The sequence below is a fragment of the Terrapene carolina genome, unplaced genomic scaffold (genome assembly GCF_002925995.2).
Source record: "Terrapene carolina triunguis isolate 2854851 unplaced genomic scaffold, T_m_triunguis-2.0 Scaffold130, whole genome shotgun sequence".
NCBI classification, from domain to species: domain Eukaryota; kingdom Metazoa; phylum Chordata; order Testudines; family Emydidae; genus Terrapene; species Terrapene triunguis.
Window position 1 is genome coordinate 15,758,248 of NW_020664481.1, and position 24,764 is coordinate 15,783,011.

The 24,764-nt window shown below is 39.4% G+C and overlaps 1 protein-coding gene across 2 annotated transcripts in view; it reads right to left on the reverse strand.

The window, feature by feature from the left end:
* PTPN1 (protein tyrosine phosphatase non-receptor type 1) overlaps window positions 1-24,764 on the reverse strand; it is a 57,887-nt gene that overhangs the window by 17,999 nt on the left and 15,124 nt on the right. Inside the window, exons 2-3 of one of the 2 annotated variants that reach the window (XM_026652773.1) lie at window positions 5,625-5,759; window positions 1,923-2,013 (exon numbers count right to left, since the gene is read on the reverse strand). Coding sequence is in view for 1 of the 2 variants with exons in the window: in XM_026652772.1 (XP_026508557.1) it covers window positions 1,923-2,013 (91 nt within the window). In the remaining variant the exon portion in view is untranslated. The remainder of the gene's footprint in view (window positions 1-1,922; window positions 2,014-5,624; window positions 5,760-24,764) is intronic. The other variant, XM_026652772.1, reaches the window with a different exon arrangement.

Consider the following 24,764-nt stretch of genomic DNA (forward strand, 5'->3'; position numbering starts at 1 on the left):
GAGTATTTTGCACATGCAATGATCACAATTGTATGTGCAAACTGGATAATTATGCACACAGATTTATATATCAAGCTACTGCTTGTACATGCAATTAGCATGTACAAACTAATTACACAACTGTATGCATATTTTTGCAGGTCTTTGTGAAAATCAGTTCCTTAAAATCTGGATAAAAGATAAATTTGAACAAAGTTGCCTGTATTAGCAGGATAATCACCAAATGGAAACCTTAACCTCTCTTTATAGGTCCTACATTCAACTGAAAATTTTCCCTAATCTATCTACCCCACCTACTGAACAAAAATTACTTGATGCTTATTTTACTGCACTTCTGTTCGTTCCAAAGCTTGCAGTATTTATGATTCTCCCAATGCATAAGAATTTCCACATTTTACAGGAAAACCAAACTTATTGGAAGCAATACCATCTAAAGTAAAACAAAATCAACAATTGTCAGCAAGAAAAAAATAAGACTCCTGAAACTGATCAGTAAGCAAAGCTATGTGCAACATTTTAGTTCCTATTGAATTTCTTGAAAGGCTCAACTGAATTTTAGCCATTAATCTGGAAATATCTGTTCAGTTGCAATATGTACAGGAATCCTATGATTGCAGCATACACCGCTACTGTTCTTTACGTTTCTTCTACGCAGTGTTAATTACTTATGCTAAACAACCTGTTCCACCTCGTATGTAGCTGTGACACAGAGTACATTTCCCAGACCTGAAGAAGAGCTTTGTGTAGCTCAAAAGCTGGTCTCTCTCACCAACAGAAGCTGGTCCAATAAAATATATTGCCTCACCCACCTTGTCTCGCAAAACAGAGGACATAATTAATATACACTTGGGATGAGGGGAAAGACGTCACAAAGGTGCATCATGATTAGGGTTTCTGGTATATTGGGTTTATTAAAATAAACCCTGAAAAATTAAATGATATCATTTGAATTTTGTAAATGTCCAAGTTGGAGTTTTTGGGGGCCTTCTATACATTACTCAAAACAGTATATACTATAATGAGTAATCTCTTTGCAATGTTCCCGAGTGTATTTTAACATAGTACTCTTTCAAACAGCAATATGCTAAAGTGTACTAGAACCTCTAATGAACACCAGCTGGATCAATTATTGTGCAAGAAATTAGTGCGCTTTCGTATTTACACCCGTGTAATCCACATTACCAGTCTGTGTAGACAAGCTCCTGCATACAAGTAACCATTTCTGGTGTTTATCCAATAAACGCTGATTGCATTTTTTGAATGAGGGTGTTTTCTCAGTGTTTATCAGTTAAGACTGAAAATCAGAAGCCCTAATCATGACCCACTCTGTGCAGGGAGAAGAGACTTAGAGGGCTGAATATCTGTTAATGAAACTTTATATATTAGGAAAACAAGGAGACCAGAGTTTCTGAAGAGACTAAGTTAAAAGCTAGCTTGGCTGGTTTCTTTGCTTCCTTTTTTCCTCTCAAACTAACTTCCAATTATATTGTTTTGGCAAGATTCCTCCCGTCTCTGTACAGCTACAAACATCCTATATTAACTGGTAGCATGCTATACACATTATATTACACACATGTATTTACAGTAATGGAGAGGATAACTGTACATTTAATATTGATAGATTTGTGCTATCCTACCTATTCTTCTCTGTCCCCAGGGATTTGACCATGAGACAACTGCTTTCCCGCAAAGACTTCTGTCCATGAATACTGCAGCTACTGCATACTGCTGAAGTGTAATCCCATAACATACCATACTATGGTGTATTGTGATATATCTTATGTCATTAAGTATATTAATGACAAGATTTCAGTCATGGATGTATAGCCATCCATTCAAAATATACAACCAAATGCCTTCGGGAGACAAATTCTTAGAGGTCAGGAGACTGTTACAAATAATTGTGAAGAAAGGATACTTACAGGGGCTGACATCTCTGTACCTGTTTCGGTTTTTGTTTCTGGGATGTTTGGCCACTTTACATGGAAAGTCACTGGCTTCATGCCTGATATCCTAGAACAAAAGAAATTAAGAAATTTAAACCTGCCCGCAGTTTGCAAGAAAAACTTACAGTTCAGTGTGTCTGTGAGGGAGGGGTTGTTGATTTTATTTTATTTTGTAGTCACCTGCAAGTGTCTGCTTATCATGGCATTTTAATTTGCTTGAGGGTTTTGGACAGCAACTGTTTAGAACAAATGTTTTCAGTTTTAGATTAAATACTGAGGTAAGATTATTTCTTGGAGTGCAAGACACTGACTCATTGTTGGCTATGCTAATATGCTATCAGCTTTTCACAAAGGAAGTACTGCAACACTTCGTCTAAAAGCACGTCTAACATATTTTACCTGATGTACAGAATTGTAAAGAATATAGCATTACATAAATATTTCCACTAAGTTATTCATCGCACTCAGCTACACATTAAAGAGTTCACTAAGAAAGATGGTTAGAAATGGCTATCTGTAACAATCCAGCTGTCATTTAGTATTCTACACATCACCATTTCATAAGTCTGTATTAACAGCCCAAAACTGCAGTCATGTCTAGTTAAGTTAATTTGGATCCTTATCTCGAGTCATCAGCAAGCTGTTCTGGAGCTGCAAATGACAAAAGGGGTTCTTTGTACTCCGTGCATACTCTATGTAAAAGCAAGGATGCCATTCCCCAAGCTACTGCTGACAGAACCATCCAGCTCTTCCTCCAGCCTTTTTTTAGATGTGTCTAACAGCTCAAGCCTCTGAGAGAAACTCAGAAGAAATAAAGAAGCAAAATACTGCCCAACTTAAACATAAACCCTTATTTACAGAAATCGGGCAGACATGCATATTGTATGCTGCATAAGAGTACAACCTGTATGAATGTTGTTACCAGGACCATGGTAGATTTCTCTGCTCCCCCCAACCACGCTGGAACAAAATCTGAATGAAAACTGCAGGAAATGCACTCACTGCAGAATTCAGATTTAGCTATTACAATGAAATTTAAGGAGTCCCAACACAGATATCTTTTATGTGTGTAAAATGTACAGTTTAGCATGGCTCAAAGGCCATCCAAAAATACTAAAGATATTAGGGCAAATTCATCTCTTTCCACTAGGGTTGAATTTGAGACACTGATTATTTGGTTAATCAAATTAAACTAAATTTTACATTAAGAAATTTACATTTTTAGGATCATATCCTCAGCTGGTTAAACTGGTGTAGCTCCCTGACATCAGCAGAGTAAACATCAGTTTATGCCAGCTGAGGATCTGGCCCTTCGAATTTGGACCAAATCAGACTGGTACTCTATGATTTTGCAGAGAAGTAACCTTAGGTATACAGAGAAGTGCTAAATCATAGGAATGTTTTTGTCCAAAGTGGCCTGCCAACTGCAAGCATTCAATTCCTTCCCCTCCTTTCCTACTCCTCCCCATAGATTTAGCAGCAATCTCTGAGTATGCTGTACAGACTATATTGCGTGATGAGTTATATTTTACAACTACTTGCCCCAAATTAGTACAGTGATCTGAAATAGCTCCCTGCTGAATAGGCCTTGACATCAGCTGCTATCTTTTTATAACTTAATACATGGCTGCCTATACTTCTGATGGAGAATGTAGGCTGCCAGTATGGTGAATGTAGTCTCAACTTCAACAGTACAACATCCCAGGAACATGAAGCCCCTGCAACTTACAAACATCTATTCATAAACTGGTCATTTTTTATTTTAGTGTTTTTGCTACCATGCCCAAATTAAAGTATCAAGACCAAAAAGGGAATGGCAAAAAAAGGTTTTCTAAGTCTACTCTCCACAGAGTAGTGTAAAGAAAAAGACAAGGTCCATATGCAAAGAAATCAACATGTAATGTAAGCAAAAAAAGTCTATATGGTTTTATTAATTCAATCCAATATATAAAGCAGAGGCACTAACCTGCCTTGTGCCACTGTAAGCCAATAATGGCTCTTAAGGATCTAAACTGCTAACATCAGCTCTTTTTACATTTTACAGAAGAATTACAATGATGCTTCAGTCACACAAAGGAACTTTAATAACTGATAAAAGATACTCTCCAAGAACTCATTGCCACAAATACCACTGAAGCCAAGTGTTCAATAAGGTTAAAAAGTGTTAGACATTGATATAGACTATAAGAATATTCATAGATATAGGAAAAAAATCCTATACAAACGACAAAGCTGCTGCCGCTCGTTGCGGGTCGAAGTTTGTTGTCAGCAGGAGAGCTCTCTCCTGCCGACAAACAGCAGCTACACTGCGCGCCTTTTAGCAGCACGGCTGTAGTGGCACAGCGGTGTCATTAAAAGGTGCATAATGAAGACAAAGCCTTAATATAGGCAGTGATCTCTTTTCAATCCCCAAGGTAGGAAAATATGCTAAATTTGCATTGCCTTAAAGAATACTATCGTAGGAAAGTTAGGTCAAACAGATGAGTTTGCTATTTAGATCTGAAGGCAGGAAGTTAGTAGGCGCTCTTGTTTTGCCTGACTGGGTATGTCTATACCCCTGGCTGGCCCACGCCAGCTGACTCAGACTCATGGGGCTCAGGCTTAAGGGCTGTTTAACTGCAGTGTAGATATCTGGGTTCAGGATGCAGCCCAAATATCTACACCGTAATTAAAAGGCCCTTAAGCCTGAGCCAGCGGGGTTGGGTCTGCCGCACATGTCTAACTGCAGTGTAGACATACCTGTTGTGGTAAATCACTGTCACGGAGGGGGATACTTTCTCAGGTAGCTCGAGAAACCCCTGGAGAGCTTTCAATGTCTGTCCTTACTTTGAACTGGATTCTACACTAAATGGGGAGTCAGTGCAGTGAATGGAGCACCGCAGTGAAGTTTTCACAGGGACCTGTGATGCTAATTGTTGTCCTAAAAAAAAACCTCAATTAGTCCATGGGGCTTCATTCTAAATATAGCAAATTGCATAAAATAGTCAATCTTGAAAGTCATGAATGCATGGATCTCAGGAGTTAAGCTATATTTCTGAAAGAGGTGCCCTCATCTGACATGTGTCTGATGGTAGTGGTTCTTTTTGTTTGTTTTTTTGCAATGGTAGCTCTTTGTGCAGCCAATGGTAATGAGAAGTCCCACAGAACATGAAGTGACTTAATCATATCTCAGATGCCCTCAGTGGAGGGCGTTATTAAAAGAAAAAAGTCCTCTGCTGGCAAAGTTATTACATAAAATTGTCCATTCTGGGGTTTCTTGCACCTTCCTCTGAAGCTTCTGGTATTGGCCACTGTCAGAGACCAGTTGCCAGATCGGTAATTTCAAAATGTGTCAGTCCTATGGTAGTATAAATCTACGTAGGAAGCCACAGTAAAAGAAAAAAAAGGTACTCTCATTCAAAAATTCACATGCAAGTGTCATGTCAGAGTGACTCAAAGTCAATGTCAGTATAATAAATGAAAGGCTGGTAAATGAATACAGGGATTGATAAGGATAATTAACACTTTCTTGAATTACATTCATATGGTGCCTCTACGGTGTGACTATCATTTATAAGGGAAGCATAACACAATTTAAAATGTCATGCATTATAAAACTTAAGGAGAATTAGAACTGAAAGTCAGTTTTCTGAAGTTAAATCTTCTGGTTTTGAGTATGACTCATTTGATAGCACTCACCTCATGGGTTTAAGTCCTGTACCCACCACAGATATTTCAGGGCAGTAACTTGTAGCTTGGGAAGAGGAAGTCTGTTGAAATGCTGTACTTCAGATGAGACAAATCAATGTTTTTCTGCCCATTTCTGATCTAGATCTATCGTAATGATACAGGTAAAAGTTAAAGATCTTTCTGTGCTTTTCAAGAGGGGAGAGCTGCTCTCAGCTATGTTAGGGGCCAAATGGGCCCCAGGACTCGGTAAGTGGAAAAGTCATTTAGAGTCAACTTTCCCCTTCCTCCTCAAGCTGAGCACACCTTGGTCAGATCAGCATTTCTGGCCCCCAGTACCATTAGCAGCTTTACAAAATACCATAAAGCTATGTAGCCCCAAACACTGAACTAAGTCACTATGTATAACCAAGTTCTGCTTTTGCATTTTAGTTTTAGGCCACCTGCTACACTAACTTCTATAGTGCCCTTCATCAGAATATATCAAGAGTGCTTTACATGCATCCTTATTTTATAGGCAGGAAACTGAGCCACAGAAAAATTAAGTTCCACATTCACATAGGTATTTAGGGTCCTAGCTTCCACGGATTTCAAGTTAGGAGCCTACATACCTTTGTGGATCTGTCAGCAACCATTCAGGTAAATTGTATTCATAATCACATGGTGAACATCACCTCCTTGCAAGCATTCATGTGTCAGTATTTACAACGCATTACCGTTTGAGAGGGGAGAAAGAAAGGCTTGATCCAAAGCCCACTGACTTCAATGGTCTGCATCTGAACGTAAGTCTGTAGATAGCTTGATTAATGGGTAAAATGAAAAATATATTTACCCATAAACCCTTAGGGAAAAGAATTTCTGTGTAGCATAGGATAAGAGGTCCTATGTTATATTGTCACTCACTGCCTGTCTATCTCTGGGAAACAGCAGTTGCCAAGAACCTATGACAGGGGTCGGCAACCTCTGGCACGCGGCTCTCCAGGGTGCTTACCCTGGTGGGCCGGGCCAGTTTGTCTACCTGCCGCGTCCGCAGGTTCGGCCGATTGCGGCTCCCACTGGCTGCAGTTCACAGCTCCAGGCCAATGGGGGCGGCGGGAAGCCGCGGCCAGCACATCCCTCGGCCTATGCCGCTTCCCGCAGCCCTCATTGGCCTGGAGCGGCGAACTGCGCCCAGTGGGAGCCATGATCGGCCAAACCTGCGGACGCGGCAGATAAACAAACTGGCCCGGCCCGCCAGGGTAAGCACCCTGGCGAGCCGCGTGCCAGAGGTTGCCGACCCCTGCCCTATGATCACAGCTACAGTGAACCATAGTCTGGTGTACACTGAAATAATCACATATTTAACATTTAAAGCTTCCTTAATGCTTTTAGTTATCTTAAAATGAATGAATTTTACTTAAATATCAACTTCCTAATCTCCATTTACTGATACAGGTGCTACGAAGAAGGGCGGCACAATAAAATAAGTCACAATCAGAAGTCAAGGGAAAACTGCTGCTCTTTGGAATGTTCCTTTGCTAGGTGACTTCATACAGTTACAAAGCTTTTCCCTCCTGAGACCACAAGAGAAACAAGCGTTGAGGGGTCCTGCAGAAACAAACAGCTAGATTAATTGAGGGGAAAACCTTTTCAGGCTCAAAGGGAAAAGGCAGGATTTTGCAGAACTGAGCATCAGCGACCCTGGTCCTTCTCTAAAGAGAACACTGGTGAGCCAGAATATGAAGTGAATTATTCTGATAAAGCATTCAGGAACACACTGGATGAAACTGACATTCAACCAGTTGGGGCAACAGGAGTGGCTTTCCCTTTCTATGCAGACACCCGCCTGATAAACTTGTTAACCAGACTTCAATAGCCCTGATGTAAAATTCTTTAGGGATGTTGTTTTGGACCACATATGCAAGCGGTTCATTCATTCATTCATAGATATTAAGGCCAGAAGGAACCATTTTGATCATCTAACCTGTATAAACACAGCTTATAAAATTCCACCCAGATTCATGAACTAAAGTCTGACAAGCTGTAGAAGTTGTACAATTGAATATAATGTTCACACCACTTTCTAGGACATTGGTTATGGAGATTTGCTTGTTCATACATCTGGGAACTAAGTAAGCCTGCGGGTGTGTACTTGCATTTCTCAAGAGGTCTGTGTAAGGCTGGCTGAGCAAGTGATTGCCCTATGAGGTTAAGAAATTGTAATCACAGACCTGCAACATGGTTTTCCTAGAAAGCCCCTTGCTAATTCAGTACTATGTGGGCAATTTGAAACAGGCTGTAGTGATGCAGTATAAGCAGCACTTCCATGTCTACAGTCAGTTGGCTGTGGTTGCTGAAATGCACAGCCACCAGAACGCGTAAGCTAGGCTGGAACGTGCCATTACATTAGGAAAGGGCTCTAAAGAAACCTATACCCATTTTGATTATCCTAGCAATCAGACATCCCTAAGCTAGGGCTTTGTTGTGCACCACGAACAAGGTGCAACTGGTCAAAAAAAAGGTTGACCCAAAATTTAGAGGATTGTAATTTGCAAAACCTGTATTGCCTACTGTGATAGGGTGACTACCCCACACATGTGGTGAAAGGGTTAATGTGGGCCTGGCCTAATTAATGATGGAACCCACCTGTGAAGGGGCTGGGTGGTGCTATAAACAGAGGACACATGAAGTAGAAAGGGGCTGCAAGGAAAAACTCTGAAGTTACACTCCTGATGATACGGAGTGGCGAGATCTGTAAGGAACAAGAAGCTCTTACACAGAGTGAGGAGAAAAGCCCAGGGACAGGCTTCATCGGAGGAAGTCCAGGGAGGCGGCAGCAAGAGGGTGTAGTGTAGAGGATGTACCTGGGTTCCCCTACCAGCGACCGCTAAGGTGATGGGAAGCCCTTAAGATATGGACTACTAGAAACTTTGAGAGAAGATTCCAAAACCCAAGGGCGACAGATTAGATGGAAGGACCAGGGTATTATTGATTGATTTATGCTAGACTTTGTCAGCCTGAAGGGGGTGCAACTAAAGGACGAGCCATGAGAAGAGGTGGACCACTGAGGGACTGGCATGACTCTTGGCAAGGGGTGCTAGACTGGAGAGCTACTACACCACTATGCGGATTTTACACCAGCTGAGGATCTGACAATTTGTCAGTCCTTACGTATTACAACTTTTTGTATTTCTAACTTTTCAAGCCTTTTTTTTTTTTTAAATCAATTATGGTTTTGATCACTTGTAGTGAAGGCTCTCTCTTTTTTTAAAAGACAACATCAATGAAGGTCTAATATTAGGCTAAAAGTTATATGGATGTCTTCAAAATTTAAATAAATTAGAAGGTTAAAACATGAAAACTAAGACTAAGAACGTAAGTTCACAATAGGTGGCAGGAATACATTGTTAAGATAGTTCAAAAGGCTCATAACGTGATAGCTGAACAGGAAACAAAACTAAAACAGGAGCATCTATATTTAAAAAAAAAAAAAAAAATCTTGCTTCTCCCCTCTTCCTCACTTGCACAACTCTGTTTCCTATTCAACAACTCTCTTCACTGCTCCTGAAATGAGTGTGAGGGAAAAATATTGGCGGTGGAGACTGAAAAACAAAATGGCTCTTTGACAAGTATTTTTGCAGAGGAAAAGCTTTTACTATTTACAATATCAAGCAAGAATCAATGCCAGGAAACAAACCACAGTCTTACTAGAGCGTCGAGATACAAGTCAGTTAATTCACCTCCTATGCAGTTTAGAGAAGGGAAATGAATCGTGAAGATCAGATACAGATCTTAATTTCCCCAAAGATTGGAGGTTTTCAGATCCAGTATTTTGGCTCAGGCTCGTCTCTAGTTTAGTGGGTACATTTGAAAATCCAGATGTCTATTTAGTTTCTGAAGGAGTTTCTGCATTAGTTTGTAGAGCAAATTCAGATGCAGTTTTTGAAAGAAAATTTAGTTTTTACAATTTTTGCACAGTGGTGTTTGGATTCCACTAACACGTGTTTTTATATGAACTAAAACTTATTTCATTCTCCCTGACCCTTAGGACATTTCAACCTTTTATAGGATGACATTTCAAGAGAGTTGCTACATAACATTTTAACTCCTGGACTGACAAGTGACAGTGTCAACTTCTTACTGACCGCCTTTGTTGTTACTTATACAAGGACATGACCAAAACCGAATGTTCTCTGATAACATATGTAGCCTTTTGGCAAATCTAAATATTTTTGTGAAAAGTGCTTGAGAAAAAAAAAAATAAGCACCTGACAAGAGGCTTCTCCCACACCCTTTAAGACAATGAAACCAGATGGCTCTGGCTGCACACTCAGAGTACAATCATCAAGATAGTAATCTTTCCAGAGCTAGGACTCTCATTGTGTATGGGCTATAACAGAACAGTAGATGGCCCTGGAATGAATACAGAGATGCAATTCAGTGGAGAGGTTCTGATAACATAATTGATGGAAGGGGAACTGTGGAGTGACTTCATCTTTTGTGTTCACCCACGGTCATTATTACACACACACACACACACACTTACTTTGCACTGAAGTATGTTTTATACACATGAAATTAACCTTAAAGGGTTAAGGGAAAATAGGAATCAGAGTGCAAGACTCCACTGTACCTTTAATATTTTACAATATGTTTAAAATGGTATAGAACATGGGTTCTCAACCTTTTTCCTTCTGAGGCTCCCCCAACATGCTATAAAAGCTCCACGGCCCAGCTGTGCCACAACTGTTTTTCTGCATAGAAAAGCCAGGGCCTGCATTAGGGGGTGGCAAGTAGGGTAACTGCCTGGGGCTCCACACCAAAAGGGGCACCACAATGCTAAGTTGCTCAGGCTTCACCTTCAGCCGCAAATGGTGGAGCTCGGGGACTGGGTTGCAGTCCCGTGTGGTGGGGCTTTGTCTTTCTGTCCTGGGCCCTAGCGAGTCTAATGCCAGCCATGCTCGGCAGACCCCATGAATTCTGCTCACGGCTTCCCGGGGGGGCCCTGGACTGATGGCCCCTGGTTGAGAACCACTGGTATAGAACATAGCCCCAATTTTATATATACATAGATAATAGTTTGGGACAAACCAGGATTTAAATTCTTAGATTATCCCAAAGTCGCTTCTCCAACCCCCATGCTATTAAAAACCTCCAGTTCAGGGCTCTAGTCTCTGGGTTTCAGGCCCACCAGAGGAGGAGCAGGGAAAGAAGAGGAGCCACCAGGGCTCAGAAATATTTACCAAAGCTCTGCTCCGGCCGAATTTAAGCCCTGGGACAAACAGATTTTAGTTTTTAAATCAAATAGTTAATTATCCTTTAAAAAAAAAAAAACAAAAAAAACAAATCAGTTATCTGAGAAATATGAGACCAAGTGACCATTTTAAAAACGTGATAAAGCAGGACTGCTCCCCCTCACTAGCTCTGCAGGAACTCAATATTTGTGAAAATTGAGCAGATGATATTTTTGATATCAGAAACCTAGAAAAAATGCACAAGCCTTTTCAAGTTAGCAGGATGGTGATATTTTATTTGCATTTTGAAACAAGTGTTTTGCACAATTGCATCCAATACTAAAGAGAATGAGCCTGATTTTCAGTAAAGCATACTGGAATCTTAATTCTCACTCTGCAAAAATTTTGACACAACTAACCCAGTCATACTCCGTTTCTCAGCAGAGATTACCTGGCACAGTGAGGTTCCAAATATGCTTACCAGAACACTACCAACCTAGCAAAACGAAACTACATGGTTCACTTGTTTTGTCAAAGGTACGTCTTGGGACGTAGTATTTTGTTTGCTAATTCAAAAATCTAATACACAATGGAGGTCTCTAGTGATTTTTCTATTATACATTTTCAAAACTTGGAATTCAAATGCTTTAAGTTATCCTACATAGGTCTAAACTTTCTAGAACCGGACTGCAGCCTTACAGTATTGATTGCAAAAGACATCCGAATTTTGAGTATTAGAAGACTATTTATAAATCCTGAAAAATTTCATCCTCACATTATAAAGCTATACAGTGGACTACATAGAATATGGTCTCTTTAAAGGTTAGAGATATGATAATCTTGTTCAAATTGTTTCAAGGATTGTTCTAGCGCAAGGGCAGGAGATTGCAAAGTTGAAAAAATGCTTGATTTGGTCCTGTGCATAGACTTTGCCACTAATCTGTTTACATTAAACAATGCTAGCAAGAATCTCCAACTATTTAAAAATTCTCTTTAAATATAAACATCTCACTTACCGACATCTTCCTTTTATACACAAAAGAATAATAAAAAGAAGAAACCTCTAACTGTATATTCAAATGCACCAGAGTTTGCAGCAGCCAGGGACCAGTTTTTAGCAACAGAAATAACAGAATAAACATAGCACCAACACTCTGAAGTATGGGCTTAATCCAAAACCCACCAAAGTTAATGGAAAGAGTTATTTTTCCTCAAAGGTTCTATTGATAATGCACTGCCAACAAACTAGGTTAAATGTATATTGTCATAAGAAATGTGAATTGCAGGTGTCAAACTTTATGCAGTGAAAACTGTTTCAAAAGCAACTGAATTAAAGAGTATACTAACTTCTTTTCTGTAATAGACAAGTCATTTCTGAAATCTATGGAAGGAGCCACAAATTGTCACATCTGCTGCCTTGTTCTGAATTAAAGGAGGGATCTAATTTCTTAAATATGTTGGGGCTATCTGTTCCCCTCTGAAACAGCACTAAAAAAGTGGGTAACTTTTTAAAAACCTAGAAACTAGGAGATGTTTTACCTCTCTTAAGTTTATTTCATATGAATTGACACTGCTTTTATCAAATCTATTCTCTTGTGCATACTCAACCAACCATTTACTTCTTTCCAAAGAGGAGAGGGTTATTGGTATTGCCTATAACTCAAACAGAAAATAAGTTCACAAGAATAAAAAAATCACTTCATGTATTTGTGGTCAATATAGCCATGGTTTCAGTTCCTAGGTTCTTTACAGCTTAAGAACAAAAGGTTTTCCTATAATAAGGCACATGAGTAGCCTCAAAACTGATCTTTCATCACACTGAAGCAAACCTGAAACTGTAACAGTGTAAGCAAACTACTTTCAATTTTTGGTGCAAAGAATATTTCAAGGTATTTCAAGTGTTTGGACTGATTTTGATTCATTAAAACAAGGACCACCACACAATAAGCACTGAGCTGTTTTGAAATTCTATTCTATCCGGGTTCTTGCATTGAACTCCGTCGCTGAGTGCATTCCAGAAATGCATTAAGCAACATGATTAAAATCTGTGCTATTTCTCTCATGTTCTCCCTAAGGGAGAAATGTGTGGACTGTTTTGTTTTGCAATGTTGTACAAGTTTTCTTTTGCTTACACGTTGCCACATGTTTGTTACAGAAGGCAAGGTCAAAGAAATTCAGCTTGTGCTCAGAGTAGAAGGTGGTGAGCTTTGATGGTCCCCAAAAATCTGGCCATTTATTTTGGTACCTAAGAGGATGCTGAGCTATTCTGAAAATCTGGACCGGATTCTGGGCGCTGAGTCCTTTTGAAAATTCTGGCCTAGATAAACAAAAAAAGCATGGAGTATGCTCATTCCATGTGAACATGAACTAGCTGTAATTTAAGTTTACATTATAGGAATTACTCTGTACCATTTCTGTTTGGATTCTAGTCTCATACTTTTACAAGACAATCACAAAGAAATTTAAGAAACCCCCTGAAGGGACTGTGCGAAGATGAAAAAAATAAAGGAATCACTTATGTTTTGTTAAAGTCACAAGTTTCACCTTGGGCAGAAATCAATATGCAGAAAATGCATCACTCTAGTCTGATTTCTTGTAATTGATTTCAGTATATTGAAACCACTACATACAAGACTTTGAACCACAAAAGGGTTCCTGTAAATGAACACAAGCACAGTAATTAAATCCTGTTTCATGAGCAGTCTTCCCCTTTCACATGCAACTTACCTAAGTTTTAGGTGTACACAGTACTTTACAGATACAAAAACAGTAAAGATTTAACACAAGCATTAGGTTACATGCAAGATAAAAAGTATGTGTAACCCTGTAAAAAAAGAACACACTGCAGCAAGTTTCAGAGCCTGGGGTCAACTGACTCAGGCTCACAGTACATGGCTAAAAATAGTAGTGTAGACATGACTATTTGGGCTCTGAAACCAGGGGGGGGGGGTGTCTTGGAGCCTGAGCTCCAGTCTAAGTGGGAATGTCTACACTGCTATTTTCGGCTTGACAGCACAAGACCAAACCAGTTGACCCAGACTAGGAGACTGGCTTCCACAGGTTTTTCTTTTTTGGGGTGGGGGTGGGGTAAGGAGCAGTGTAGACAAACTCACAGTTGAATGTGTTATTCGTAAAGCCGGTTGTGAGACTTTTCTATGTTCTCTCATAAAGGAGTGTAGAATTGTGACATTAGCATAGAAGCTCTATTCTGGGGTTGCAACACTTGCAATATTTTATTTCATTAAGGGAATAATTAGCATGTCCCCAGTTTCCTGTAAAGGCTCCTTATTATTGACATGCAGCATTTAAAACCGTCACTAGCTCACATAGCAATACCTTGGAGACCCGTTGCAAGTTTCCTTCACCTTACTCCTTTCTTTAAACCAGTGACCTCAGTGGTTTAGGAGCCAAATTAACAATCAATATTACCCTAAAGAGCCACAGTAGTGTGAATTCATTGTTTCATTTATTATTTTTATTATATATTATATATATAGCGTTGTCAACCTTCCAGGAGTGTCCTGGAGTCTCTAGGAATTAAAGATTAATCTTTAAATAAATATTATGTCATGTGATGAAACCTCCAGGAACGCGTCCAACCAGAATTGGCAACTCTCTATATAATTTTATTCTCATAGCAAAATGACTGACCAACTCTTATTTTATCAACTACAATTTGTTAGCATAGTAAAAGCATCCTGATTGGTTGTTAATTAAATCACACAGTGTTTTAAAATCATGAGCTGCAAAGAGCCACAGGAGACACATTAAAAAGCCACTTGCGGCTCACAAGCCTCAGTCTGAGTATCACTGCTTTAAATCCTTTGCTCTACACTGGTTTGCCAAGGTTTCCATCCTGGTAAGTTGGCTCCTCCACCTTGGAAAATCCTGCAGATGGGGGGCCAAGCTAGTTGCCCTTTATTGTTTTTGAATCACATCTTCCCAAATGACATAGCAATTGCCTTAAATTGCAATTGCAGCCCTTTGCTTACCTGCATATTGCAAAGTTAAACCATGGAAACCTGGGTTTTTGCATTATTGTTTTGGAATTTAAAATAGCCCTGGCATATCTATTACAGTAAGACAAATGTGTCTTGTTCCCTCAGTTGATATTTTGGCTCCAAATAGATTCCTGGGAGCTGGTTCCACACCATCTCTGCACTCAGCCTCTTCAACTGAGGAACCTCTCTGCAGTAACATTGTGGACTCTCTCATCTGTAAGCAAGGCAGGAATACTGAAGAGTCTTGCCTCTTCTTTTTTGATCTGAACACTTCCAGAAACTTCCCAGCTGAACAACATGCCTTTATGTGGGTATGCAGCCACTCTCCCAATTTTAAAATCTGTGATGCATGAATATATACATTGACTGGACTCGCCAATATTTGAAAGAGTGACAATAACTCCAGCTCTCAATTACAGATGTTGATATCCTCAAATTAAGTGATAAAATGAAACCTAGTAAGAGGCTTCAAGGCAATCAGATCCAGAGAATTAGCTTTGAGGTCTCATCTTTTGCCCTCAAATACACCATATTGCACTCTTAAACTCAGTGTACTTAATGAAACAGACTGAATCCTTGTATTTTACTGTTTCTCAAGCCTCAGTATAAAGATTTCATTTCACACTAGAATATCTGCCTGAAGTTCGGAGAATGGCAAACGAAACTGATCTGTGGTATCTGTGTCCTTTCACCTTTTCCTGGAAAGTATGCTTGTCTTTTAATCAAGTAGCACAGCAGTTTAACTACATAACAGCCAAACGCTGCAACCATTTACTCAAGACAAATGCTTCAAGAACATTTCTAAAATGTGTTTTAAGTCATTAAAAACAAAACAAACCACAACACAACACACAAGCAACTTCAGCATACATTTCAAAGGAAACATTCCCAGCCCTGACTTCCAGACATCCTTTTCGTTTTCAGTTCTTTATGTCCATATTATTTATCAGTTAGTTTGTCAATCTGATTCAATTTACTCTTATAGTACTTCCTGGAATCAACAGTTTAAAGCTATTGCAATGAGTAATGGAAGTTATACTACTCCATTCCACAGAAAGGTAGTCAAAGCCCTGCATGCTGAAACCTGTCTATCACTGACTGAATTTTGTTACTGTTTTTAATACGCTACATTGTAGTTTGCATGCCAAGAGGACACAGGCAGTACATGTGTGTGCACATGAGCTTGTACATTTATTCAGGCCTTTACAGAATTTTAGTATAAATTTCAGCATATAACTCATATCCCAAAAATTAAATGGTCTAGTAGTTTTAAGAGGTAAAAATACCACATGTTAAGTATCTCTGTGCTGGACTTATAAATAAATACATTACACTTGAAGTATAAACACATTGCTATATTATATGGCTGTTCCTTGGACACCTGAATGTCAACTTTTGGAATACACTGTTACTAGGGTCAAATCTGATTAGAACGTTGATGGTTCAGCAATCTGAGTTCCTTGCTATGAAACTGGAAGGGGGTGGGGAGGAGCGCACCTTTCTGCCAAGTCAAAATAACGCTTATGAAGCAACAGTGATCTTGCTTCTAATTTTGCCGGTTCACAAAAGGCTTTACCATGGTATCATAAGGCTCCTGAATGCATCAGTTCACCAAATCACCTGTGACTACGGCCAACTGATGCTCCTGAGTTCTTGTTGGCACCATTTGTGCTCTTCAGTTAGATAGACTTTCATCTGTTATTAATTCTGTGATTGAGTTTGTGACATGGGAGAAGGAGATTTTGATCACCATTACTTTAGGAATCTAGCTACTGTGGGAATGCTCCCTTTGGTTGACAGCCGTGCAAGAATTGTACCCTTCTTCTGTCAGTAGAAGGAGAAGCATTTCTTGGAGTTCTTTTTGGCTCTTGTAGGGGTACGTCTATACTTACGCGCTGGTTCGGCGGCAGGCAATCGAACTTCTGGGTTCGATTTATCGCGTCTTGTCTGGACGCGATAAATCGAACCCAGAAGTGCTCGCCGTCGACTCCGGTAATCCTGCTCGGCAAGAGGAGTACGCGGAGTCGACGGGGGAGCCTGCCTGCCGCGTCTGGACCGCGGTAAGTTCGAACTAAGGTACGTCGACTTCAGCTACGTTATTCATGTAGCTGAAGTTGCGTATCTTAGTTCGAATTGGGGGGTTAGTGTAGACCAGGCCTAGGATGTGTATTCCTAGGTCCCTTGGGAAAAATAAGAGCTTTAGATTTTATTTTCTTCCTTCCCCTGACCATTAAGGTTATAGAACAGGATTGTCCTTGGCACTGGCTGTCATTCAGAGTAGAAAATGAAAAGGATGTCTGGAAGTCAGGGCTGGAACTGTTTCCTTTGAAGTGCCTGGGGGATGGGGTGGAGAGGGGTCAGGGAGAGCCTAAGAGGTGCACTTCTTTAAGATTTTAGGTGCCCCTACATCAGAATCCAAACAAGCAAAAACAAAAGGATTACTACTCGTGGGAGTCAGAACTGCTTTGTCCTTTGAATACCTTGTTTCCTGGGGCTGCCCTAGAAGTCTACTCTGAACATTACAGAGGGGTGCAGTCTAATCATGTGCTCAACACACTAATCTGTAACTACTGACCTCTGTACCCAATGCCTATTCACTTTTTGGAAGCTGGTCAAATCACATCTGCCATATTCTATAAAAGAGAGATAATACCTACTTTGTGGCCCATTATGAGGATTGGAGTTTAAGTAACACACACGTCAACTAGATCAGTGGTTCTCAACCTATTTACCACTGTGGGCCGCATATGCAGCTCTTTATATGTTACATGGGCCAGATCCACAGAGTCTGTGTCTGAGAGAGAGAGACAGACAGACAGACCGACCCTGTATGGCCCTGAGGATGTCACATGGACTGCAGCTGTGTGCTGACTGGGCCACAAGCAGCCTGTGGGTTGAGAACCACTGAACTAGATATTCAAAAGTTGCCAGATTCAGGTTGCAGCTATGCAGGACTTCTGGAAAGTAAAGAAGTTTTAGGATATTCTCTCCTGCACATCACTAAGGCATGTTAAAACTATACTTAATTTGTAAAAATTCAAAGACCTAATATAGTTGAACATGTGGGACAGTACACACACACACACACACACTGATTTATAGAAGCTGGTTTTGATAAATCTGTGTGTAAAATATTAAAAGCCAAATATGCCATCAGCTAACCAAGACTAGTAAAAATATGTTGTGAATTTATTTTTAATGCTAACTTGCTTCTGACTTGACAGTATCAGGAAACTTGTAAACTCTTTACACAAACACTAAATCTCAAATTAAATGCCAAAAGCTTTTCCAAGTTCTTAAACTAGTACAGTTATTTTATAACATTGCACCTTAAAACAGCAGAAAAGATGTTCAAATACCAGGACAGGTGATATTTTACTTTGTTTTAAAATTTGTGTGATCACAGCTGATTTAATATTGTTCAGCTTAGACGGTAACACTACAGGAAAGCGTTTTAAAAATAATGTAAATCACAAGGTTATCGCAGGTTTCAGTTCACTACTCTTGACACACTATTTTAAAACTTAGCAACAAGTCACAACACTCCAAATGGTCATAGCCTCCCATCAGGGGCTTTACTAGGCAAGATTAAGTTGAGTGCATTCATTGCTAAGTTCTCCACTAATGAATTTATAATACAAATTAAAAAAAACAAAAAACCTCTCAAAACAACATTCAGCATAAGGAAAAGGAGGGGGGTGCTAAAAATATGTTTAAACAACCTGTTTAAGCAATATAAATTTATAAAGGCACTCACACTATGGTAATGAGTATGATATAGTGTCTACTCTACACAGATGTCTTTCCAACGTTTGTGTATACAGTACCACCAGATGCATATGAGGCATTGACGGAGCAAAGGTATGGTCCCTGCTCCACAGAGCTTGGAGTCTAAACTGACCATGTAACATGAGATTCTTCTCTGATCATTTGCCACTGTTGCTGAATATATGCAAAATCATCAAGTGAGGAATCACACCTTTGTGGTATGGACTTTGCTTGTTCTTTATTATTCTCTGCAAAACTGACTGCTGAATCCACATACATTTTTTGCTACTGCTGGCACTCTATGCAATTTATGAAATGAAGTATTTTAAATGCTGTCATGGAAAGTGAGTAAGAACACAAGAACGGCCATACTGGGTCAGATCAAAGGTCCATCTAGCCCAGTATCCTGTCTTCTGACAGTGGCCAATGCCAGGAGCTTCAGATGGAATGAAAAGAGCAGGTAATCAAGTGATCCATCCCCTGTCACCCATTCCCAGCTTCTGGCAAACAGAGGGTAGGGACACCATCGCTGCCCATACTGGCTAATAGCTATTGATTGACCTGTCCTCCATGAACTTATCTAGTTCTTTTTTGAAGCCTGTTATAGTCTTGGCTCTAGTCTATAGTAGAGTGATGTCAAGGTCATGAATGAAGGGAACAGTAGCTTTTATAAAACCTACTACCTGGACAATTCTTTAGCAACACTTAGTCTGTTTGACAAATATGCTGTTTATATTACAATTGTGTCCTGCACAAAATTTTAGTTTGCACAATGGTTATTTGAACATTAGTTCCAAAATATAAAATATTCTCCAATCTTCCACTGCTGCCAACTTAACTTCCATGTTTACCTGAGTCTTGCGATATGCAGTATTTTTTTCTAAAAGCTCTAGCTCCTGAAGTCATGCACTTACAGAAGAATCTCAACTTTTTTTTTTTTTTAAATCCACCCTAGCAAAGAAACCTGGTTCTGTAGTGAATTGTAATCAGTTTCTTACTGACTACAGCACATCTTTCAAAATACCTTTCTGTAAGCATAGTGAATTAGTTTTGTTATACAAGTACTTTTCCTCAAGAAACTTTCATTTTCATCTTGTGTAAATCAGACATTTTCAGTCACCATGGCCACATAAGTGTTTTGATTTGTGCATGCACTGTTTTGGGCTGATAAGTAACAAGCTTGCTGACCTCAAACTTGTCTATTTCTTCCACAGTGATAAATCCTACAGTTATACATTTACATCAGTTTTAAAAGGTAATTGTTTGGGTACTGCTGAGAACTAAGGACATTCTAAACTAGCTTAGAATAGCAATTTTAGAGTTCCTAGTTTATTCACGGTAGCCTCTCATTGGTTTGCATACTGTAAAAGTTCTAAAGGTTACTTCCCTCTCATAAGCTTTTAAAATTCTATTACAGGGGTCAGCAACGTTTGGCACGCGGCTCGCCAGGATAAGCACGCTGGCGGGCCGGGCCAGTTTTATTTACCTGCTGATGCGGCAGGTTCGGTCGATCGCGGCCCCCACTGGCCGCAGTTCGCTGTCCCGGACCAATGGGGGCGGCGGGAAGCCGCGGCCAGCACATCGCTCGCCCGCGCCGCTTCTTGCCGCCCCCCATTGGCCTGGGACGGCAAACTGCGGCCAGTGGGGGCCACGATCAGCTGAACCTGCCGCATCAGCAGGTAAATAAAACTGGCCCGGCCCGCCAGCGTGCTTACCCTGGCGAGCCGCGTGCCAAACGTTGCCGACCCCTGGTCTATTATATTACTAAGTTTTCACAGTATGGTACTGTTATGTAAAATGCCACAGGGTACTCGGACTTTAGAGATTGACCCCTGTTTTTTCTAAAACATTTCATTTACAAAGGCTCACATTCTTATTTGACAACGTAAAGTCAATCTTCTCTCTGGCACTTTCAGAAGAGCCTGTCTTGAAAGGAAAGAGTTCTGATTCATAGCTATTTGCTTAAGAACATATATTTCTGGTGTAAACCTCTGGTTTGACATGCAAGTGCAAAGTTTCAGTAACATGCACAGAAGAGTTAGCTACTATACATATATAGCAGCTAAATTATGAAATTGATGGACATGAGCACACTTTCCATTGCCAAACCATCTAGGATTTGCAGCAAGACTTTCTGCAATCTCTCTCTACATTTCTATAAAGAAAATAAGTTTTTATTTGGATATCTCGTGGTACTGCATGAGAAACCAAATTATATTCTTTTTAGCCAAACTCCAAATATAAATATTGCATCTGGACCATCTGTCCCAAGTTTCTGCCCAATAAGCTCTTGCAGATGCCAATACTGGAAGGGTGTTATTTTCAAAAGTGCTTAGTGTTGACTTAACTCTCCTTCCATTGAAGTCAATAGCAAAACGTCCATTGGTTTCAGTGGAAGCAGTGTTAGACCAACGCTGAGCATTTGAAAATCCCATCCTAAATTCTTAAGACTGAGTATTAAAATGGAAATATTGGTAGTTCCACATGTACTAGATTTCATCCTTTATTACCAACCGTTATTTCTGCAAAATAAGACAACCCAAGAGAAATGGTGCATTATTAAAATCACTCGATGAAGGCTACTCAATGTAAAAAAAAAAAAAAAAAAAAAAAAGGTGCTATCACACTGTTGAGCCATCTGGCATCCTCAGAACAGTTTTCCTTTAGTTTAAATGTACTACATCAGTTCATTTTATCAGGGTGTTACAAACAGGGCAGGTGGGAGGGGAGAGAGAGAGAATAACCAATGCAAACTGCTATACTCTTATCTTATCCTCTCTGGGTGAATAAAATATAAAAAAAAATAAAACCCACCAATAAAATTGGTGTTAAACCCTTGAAAACAACAAATGTTAGGGTCTAGTGAATGCTTGTGGCATAAAAGACTATGGACTTGCTAAATTTTTCACTCAGATTGACCACTCAATACTCTGAAATACTACACAACTGAAGTCAGAGGTTGAAGGATGAGAATCTTTACACTTATTGCTTAAGCACATGCAAATGCAACTATTCTCATAACTTCAATCCTGAATTGACTAGGCTAGCAGTACACTCTTTGAAGGCTAAAATAAGCCATTTAAGTTTAATAGATTTGCACAACTCCTAATATTAACAGGATAAAAATCCTGTCAGTACTAGGTATAGCACACCTAATACTTTATGAATATATCAATGCTAGTAATATCAGTACTATTTTCACACTTGGAACACCACTACAGAACACACCACATAGTCAAGAATTCCAATTCTCTTTCCTCTTGCATAAAAATCAAGTATCTAAAACTATGAGATATTATAGAGACAGTATTAAAATATACAGGAAAGGGAGTCACAAATTTTTAAATAGGAAGTTGTGAACACATTAAAACAAGATGCAGACTTTACAGTTAAAGACTTTTGCACCATACATTGGTCTATTAGTTATCTTACCTAAAAGGGGTGCAGATAATTCAAGTTTTCTACAGGTTTGCTTTAAAGACTTCAAAAAACAAAAAAACCCACAAAATTAAAAAACCACCACACTAGTGAAGTGTTTCTGAATACCAGACGAACAACATTATACTCCATCATGCAAGAGGATTTCCCTTTTTTACACAGTTCATTTCTTCTGGTTGAAATCCTGTGGTATTTTAGTGTTTTACAATTTATGGAGTAAGAGTGCTCTACTGCAAACTTAACCCTCAGCTAATGTCCAATGGTAAACAGCGGAGGTAGGCCCTCTCTGTAGAGACAGAGGTATTGTCACACTGCTAGTAAAAACATCATAGTATTATTAGGATATTCAAATCCTCATTTTAAAAACTGAGTGCATGCACAATTACCAGGATTACACATGCATTTTGTTCATGCACATGCAATAACTCACCCTTGCTATCACAACAGACCCAGCAAAGATGCACACTTTCACTAGCAGTTTTTCATTACATTCCCAAGAACTGAATTCGCAGGTTTCAGGTAGTTTTTATTTAGGTAACAGCTAACCAATAAACTCCAAGTATTTATTTTTAAACTAGCTTTATCGCTCATTTATTGATTGAGCTTAAAGATCAAAGGTGTGTGTAGAAACCATTACACTACAAAATGGCGTAAATCTGTTTGTAAATCTATTTTGTAGCATATTTCTGCCGATCATGAAAAATATGGAGAAACATGCGCATGCAATTATTACTTAAATATGCAAGTTTGGAAAGCAAACTTAAGTGCTTGTTGTAGGCAGATTTCAAGTTATTGAATGGTGCCCTCTTCCTTGTTACCAAATCACTTATGCAGTTCACACTAAATCCTTTTGGGAATAAAAAGGACTGCTGGATTAGGATTACTCCCATTTCCTCATTTGTGCCTGTACACTTTTATGTAACACCCAGAAATTTTATATTCGATTAAGGCTTTTCATTTAGAATATTATAACAGATAAACTTCAGTTGTGTGCACTTGATGAATATTTAGAGTGTTGTAAACTCTGTTCTAAGAAAAATCAATACTTTTCTTGAAGAGAAACAAAAACTTAACCACTGAATCCTATAAATGGAGAAAGGACCACAGTTCACATAAGCCTAGTTGAGTGAAGTTTTAGACACACATGCATCTGACAGAAGAGAACTAGCTTCTCTTATATGCTTCTAAATGCAATATAAATTTAAGTTCTTAATTTCTTTATGCTAAAATTCTATGCTTTTTTGCTACAGAGAACAGGCTTCTATTATGCAACGGAAAAAGTGTCTCCATTTGTGAAAATTAGTGTTTGCTAATATGCACCAAGAAATTTTTTATGGAACAAAGACATAATTTGAAGGAATTTGATCATGACTGAAAATTAAATATAAATTCCAGTTCTGTATGAGATTAACAGTAGGCTCTGAATACCTTGCTCCATCTATGACTGACAAGCAGCTTAAGAAATTTCTGTAGAAAGACAAAACCAGCTACCTCACAAAGGACAATGAAAACAGGCCATATTCTTGTCTCTTATTCTACATTTAATTTAGCATTATTTCTGTAATTTACAAAGTGATAACGAACAACTAGCATACAGAAACCATAGCAAGAATAAGGCAAAGGTACACCTGCTATGGTGACGGCACCATACATACACCTCTACCCCGATATAACGCTGTCCTCAGGAACCAAAAAAAAAAAAAAAAAAAAATCTTACCATGTTATAGGTGAAACTGCGTTATATCGAACTTGCTGTGATCCACCGGAGCGCGCAGCCCTGCCCCTCTGGAGCGCTGCTTTACTGCGTTATATCCAAATTCGTGTTATATCGGGTCGCGTTATATCGGGGTAGAGGTGTATCTTATATACAAACAGACCCTATTCATGTAGGGGTATGTCTACATTGCTAAGAAAGTGTGTTAATTCAGGTTAGCTAACCCAGGTTAAAATAGCAGTGAAGACAAGGAAACTGAGCATTTAACTCTGGTTGAACTGGCGCTGCTAAACTCAGGATCCCCTATAGGCTCTGTCTCAAGCTGCTAACTTGAGTTTAAGTTGCCTTATCTGCTATTTTAACCTGAGTTAGCTAACGCAAGCTAAGAACACACTTTTTGGCAATGTAGACATACGCCAAGAGAGAACTGGGCCTTATGCATTTCTTTCACCTGAAGAGTGGAAGCAGCCTGGATTCAAAGAATGACTCTGGTGCTAAATAGGGATGTCCTGATGTCAAGAACAGTCTTCCACAGACATGCTAATAAATTAGGGCACCACTGTAACACTCCAGTACATTAAAGACAAAAACAGGGCTAGATAAGCCAAGCATGCATGGGATTTTTTTAGTAGTTTTCTTCATGCTAATAATTCAGATTTGTGAGTTGAAAGCAAGTTACACAGGAGAGATAGGATAAACACTCTCATTTCATGATCTATTAGCATTGTGTCCAAAGCAATTTACCAAGGACCACCGCTCTGCAAAGCCAAATGACTAGCAAGGACTTGCATCTCTATATTTAGGGAACTCTTTGGAAACATACAACTCCTATTACTTCCCTATACTCTTTTACAGTCCAGACCACACTGCCATGCCGATTCCACCACACCCTGCAACTTGACTAGTCTCTTGCTCATAAAATTCCACTTCCTGTCAGCATTGGCCGATATCAGCTCCCAAATTATAAAGCATGTTTAAGCAAGATTACTTCAAACCCCCGTTAGCAGTGCTAGTATTT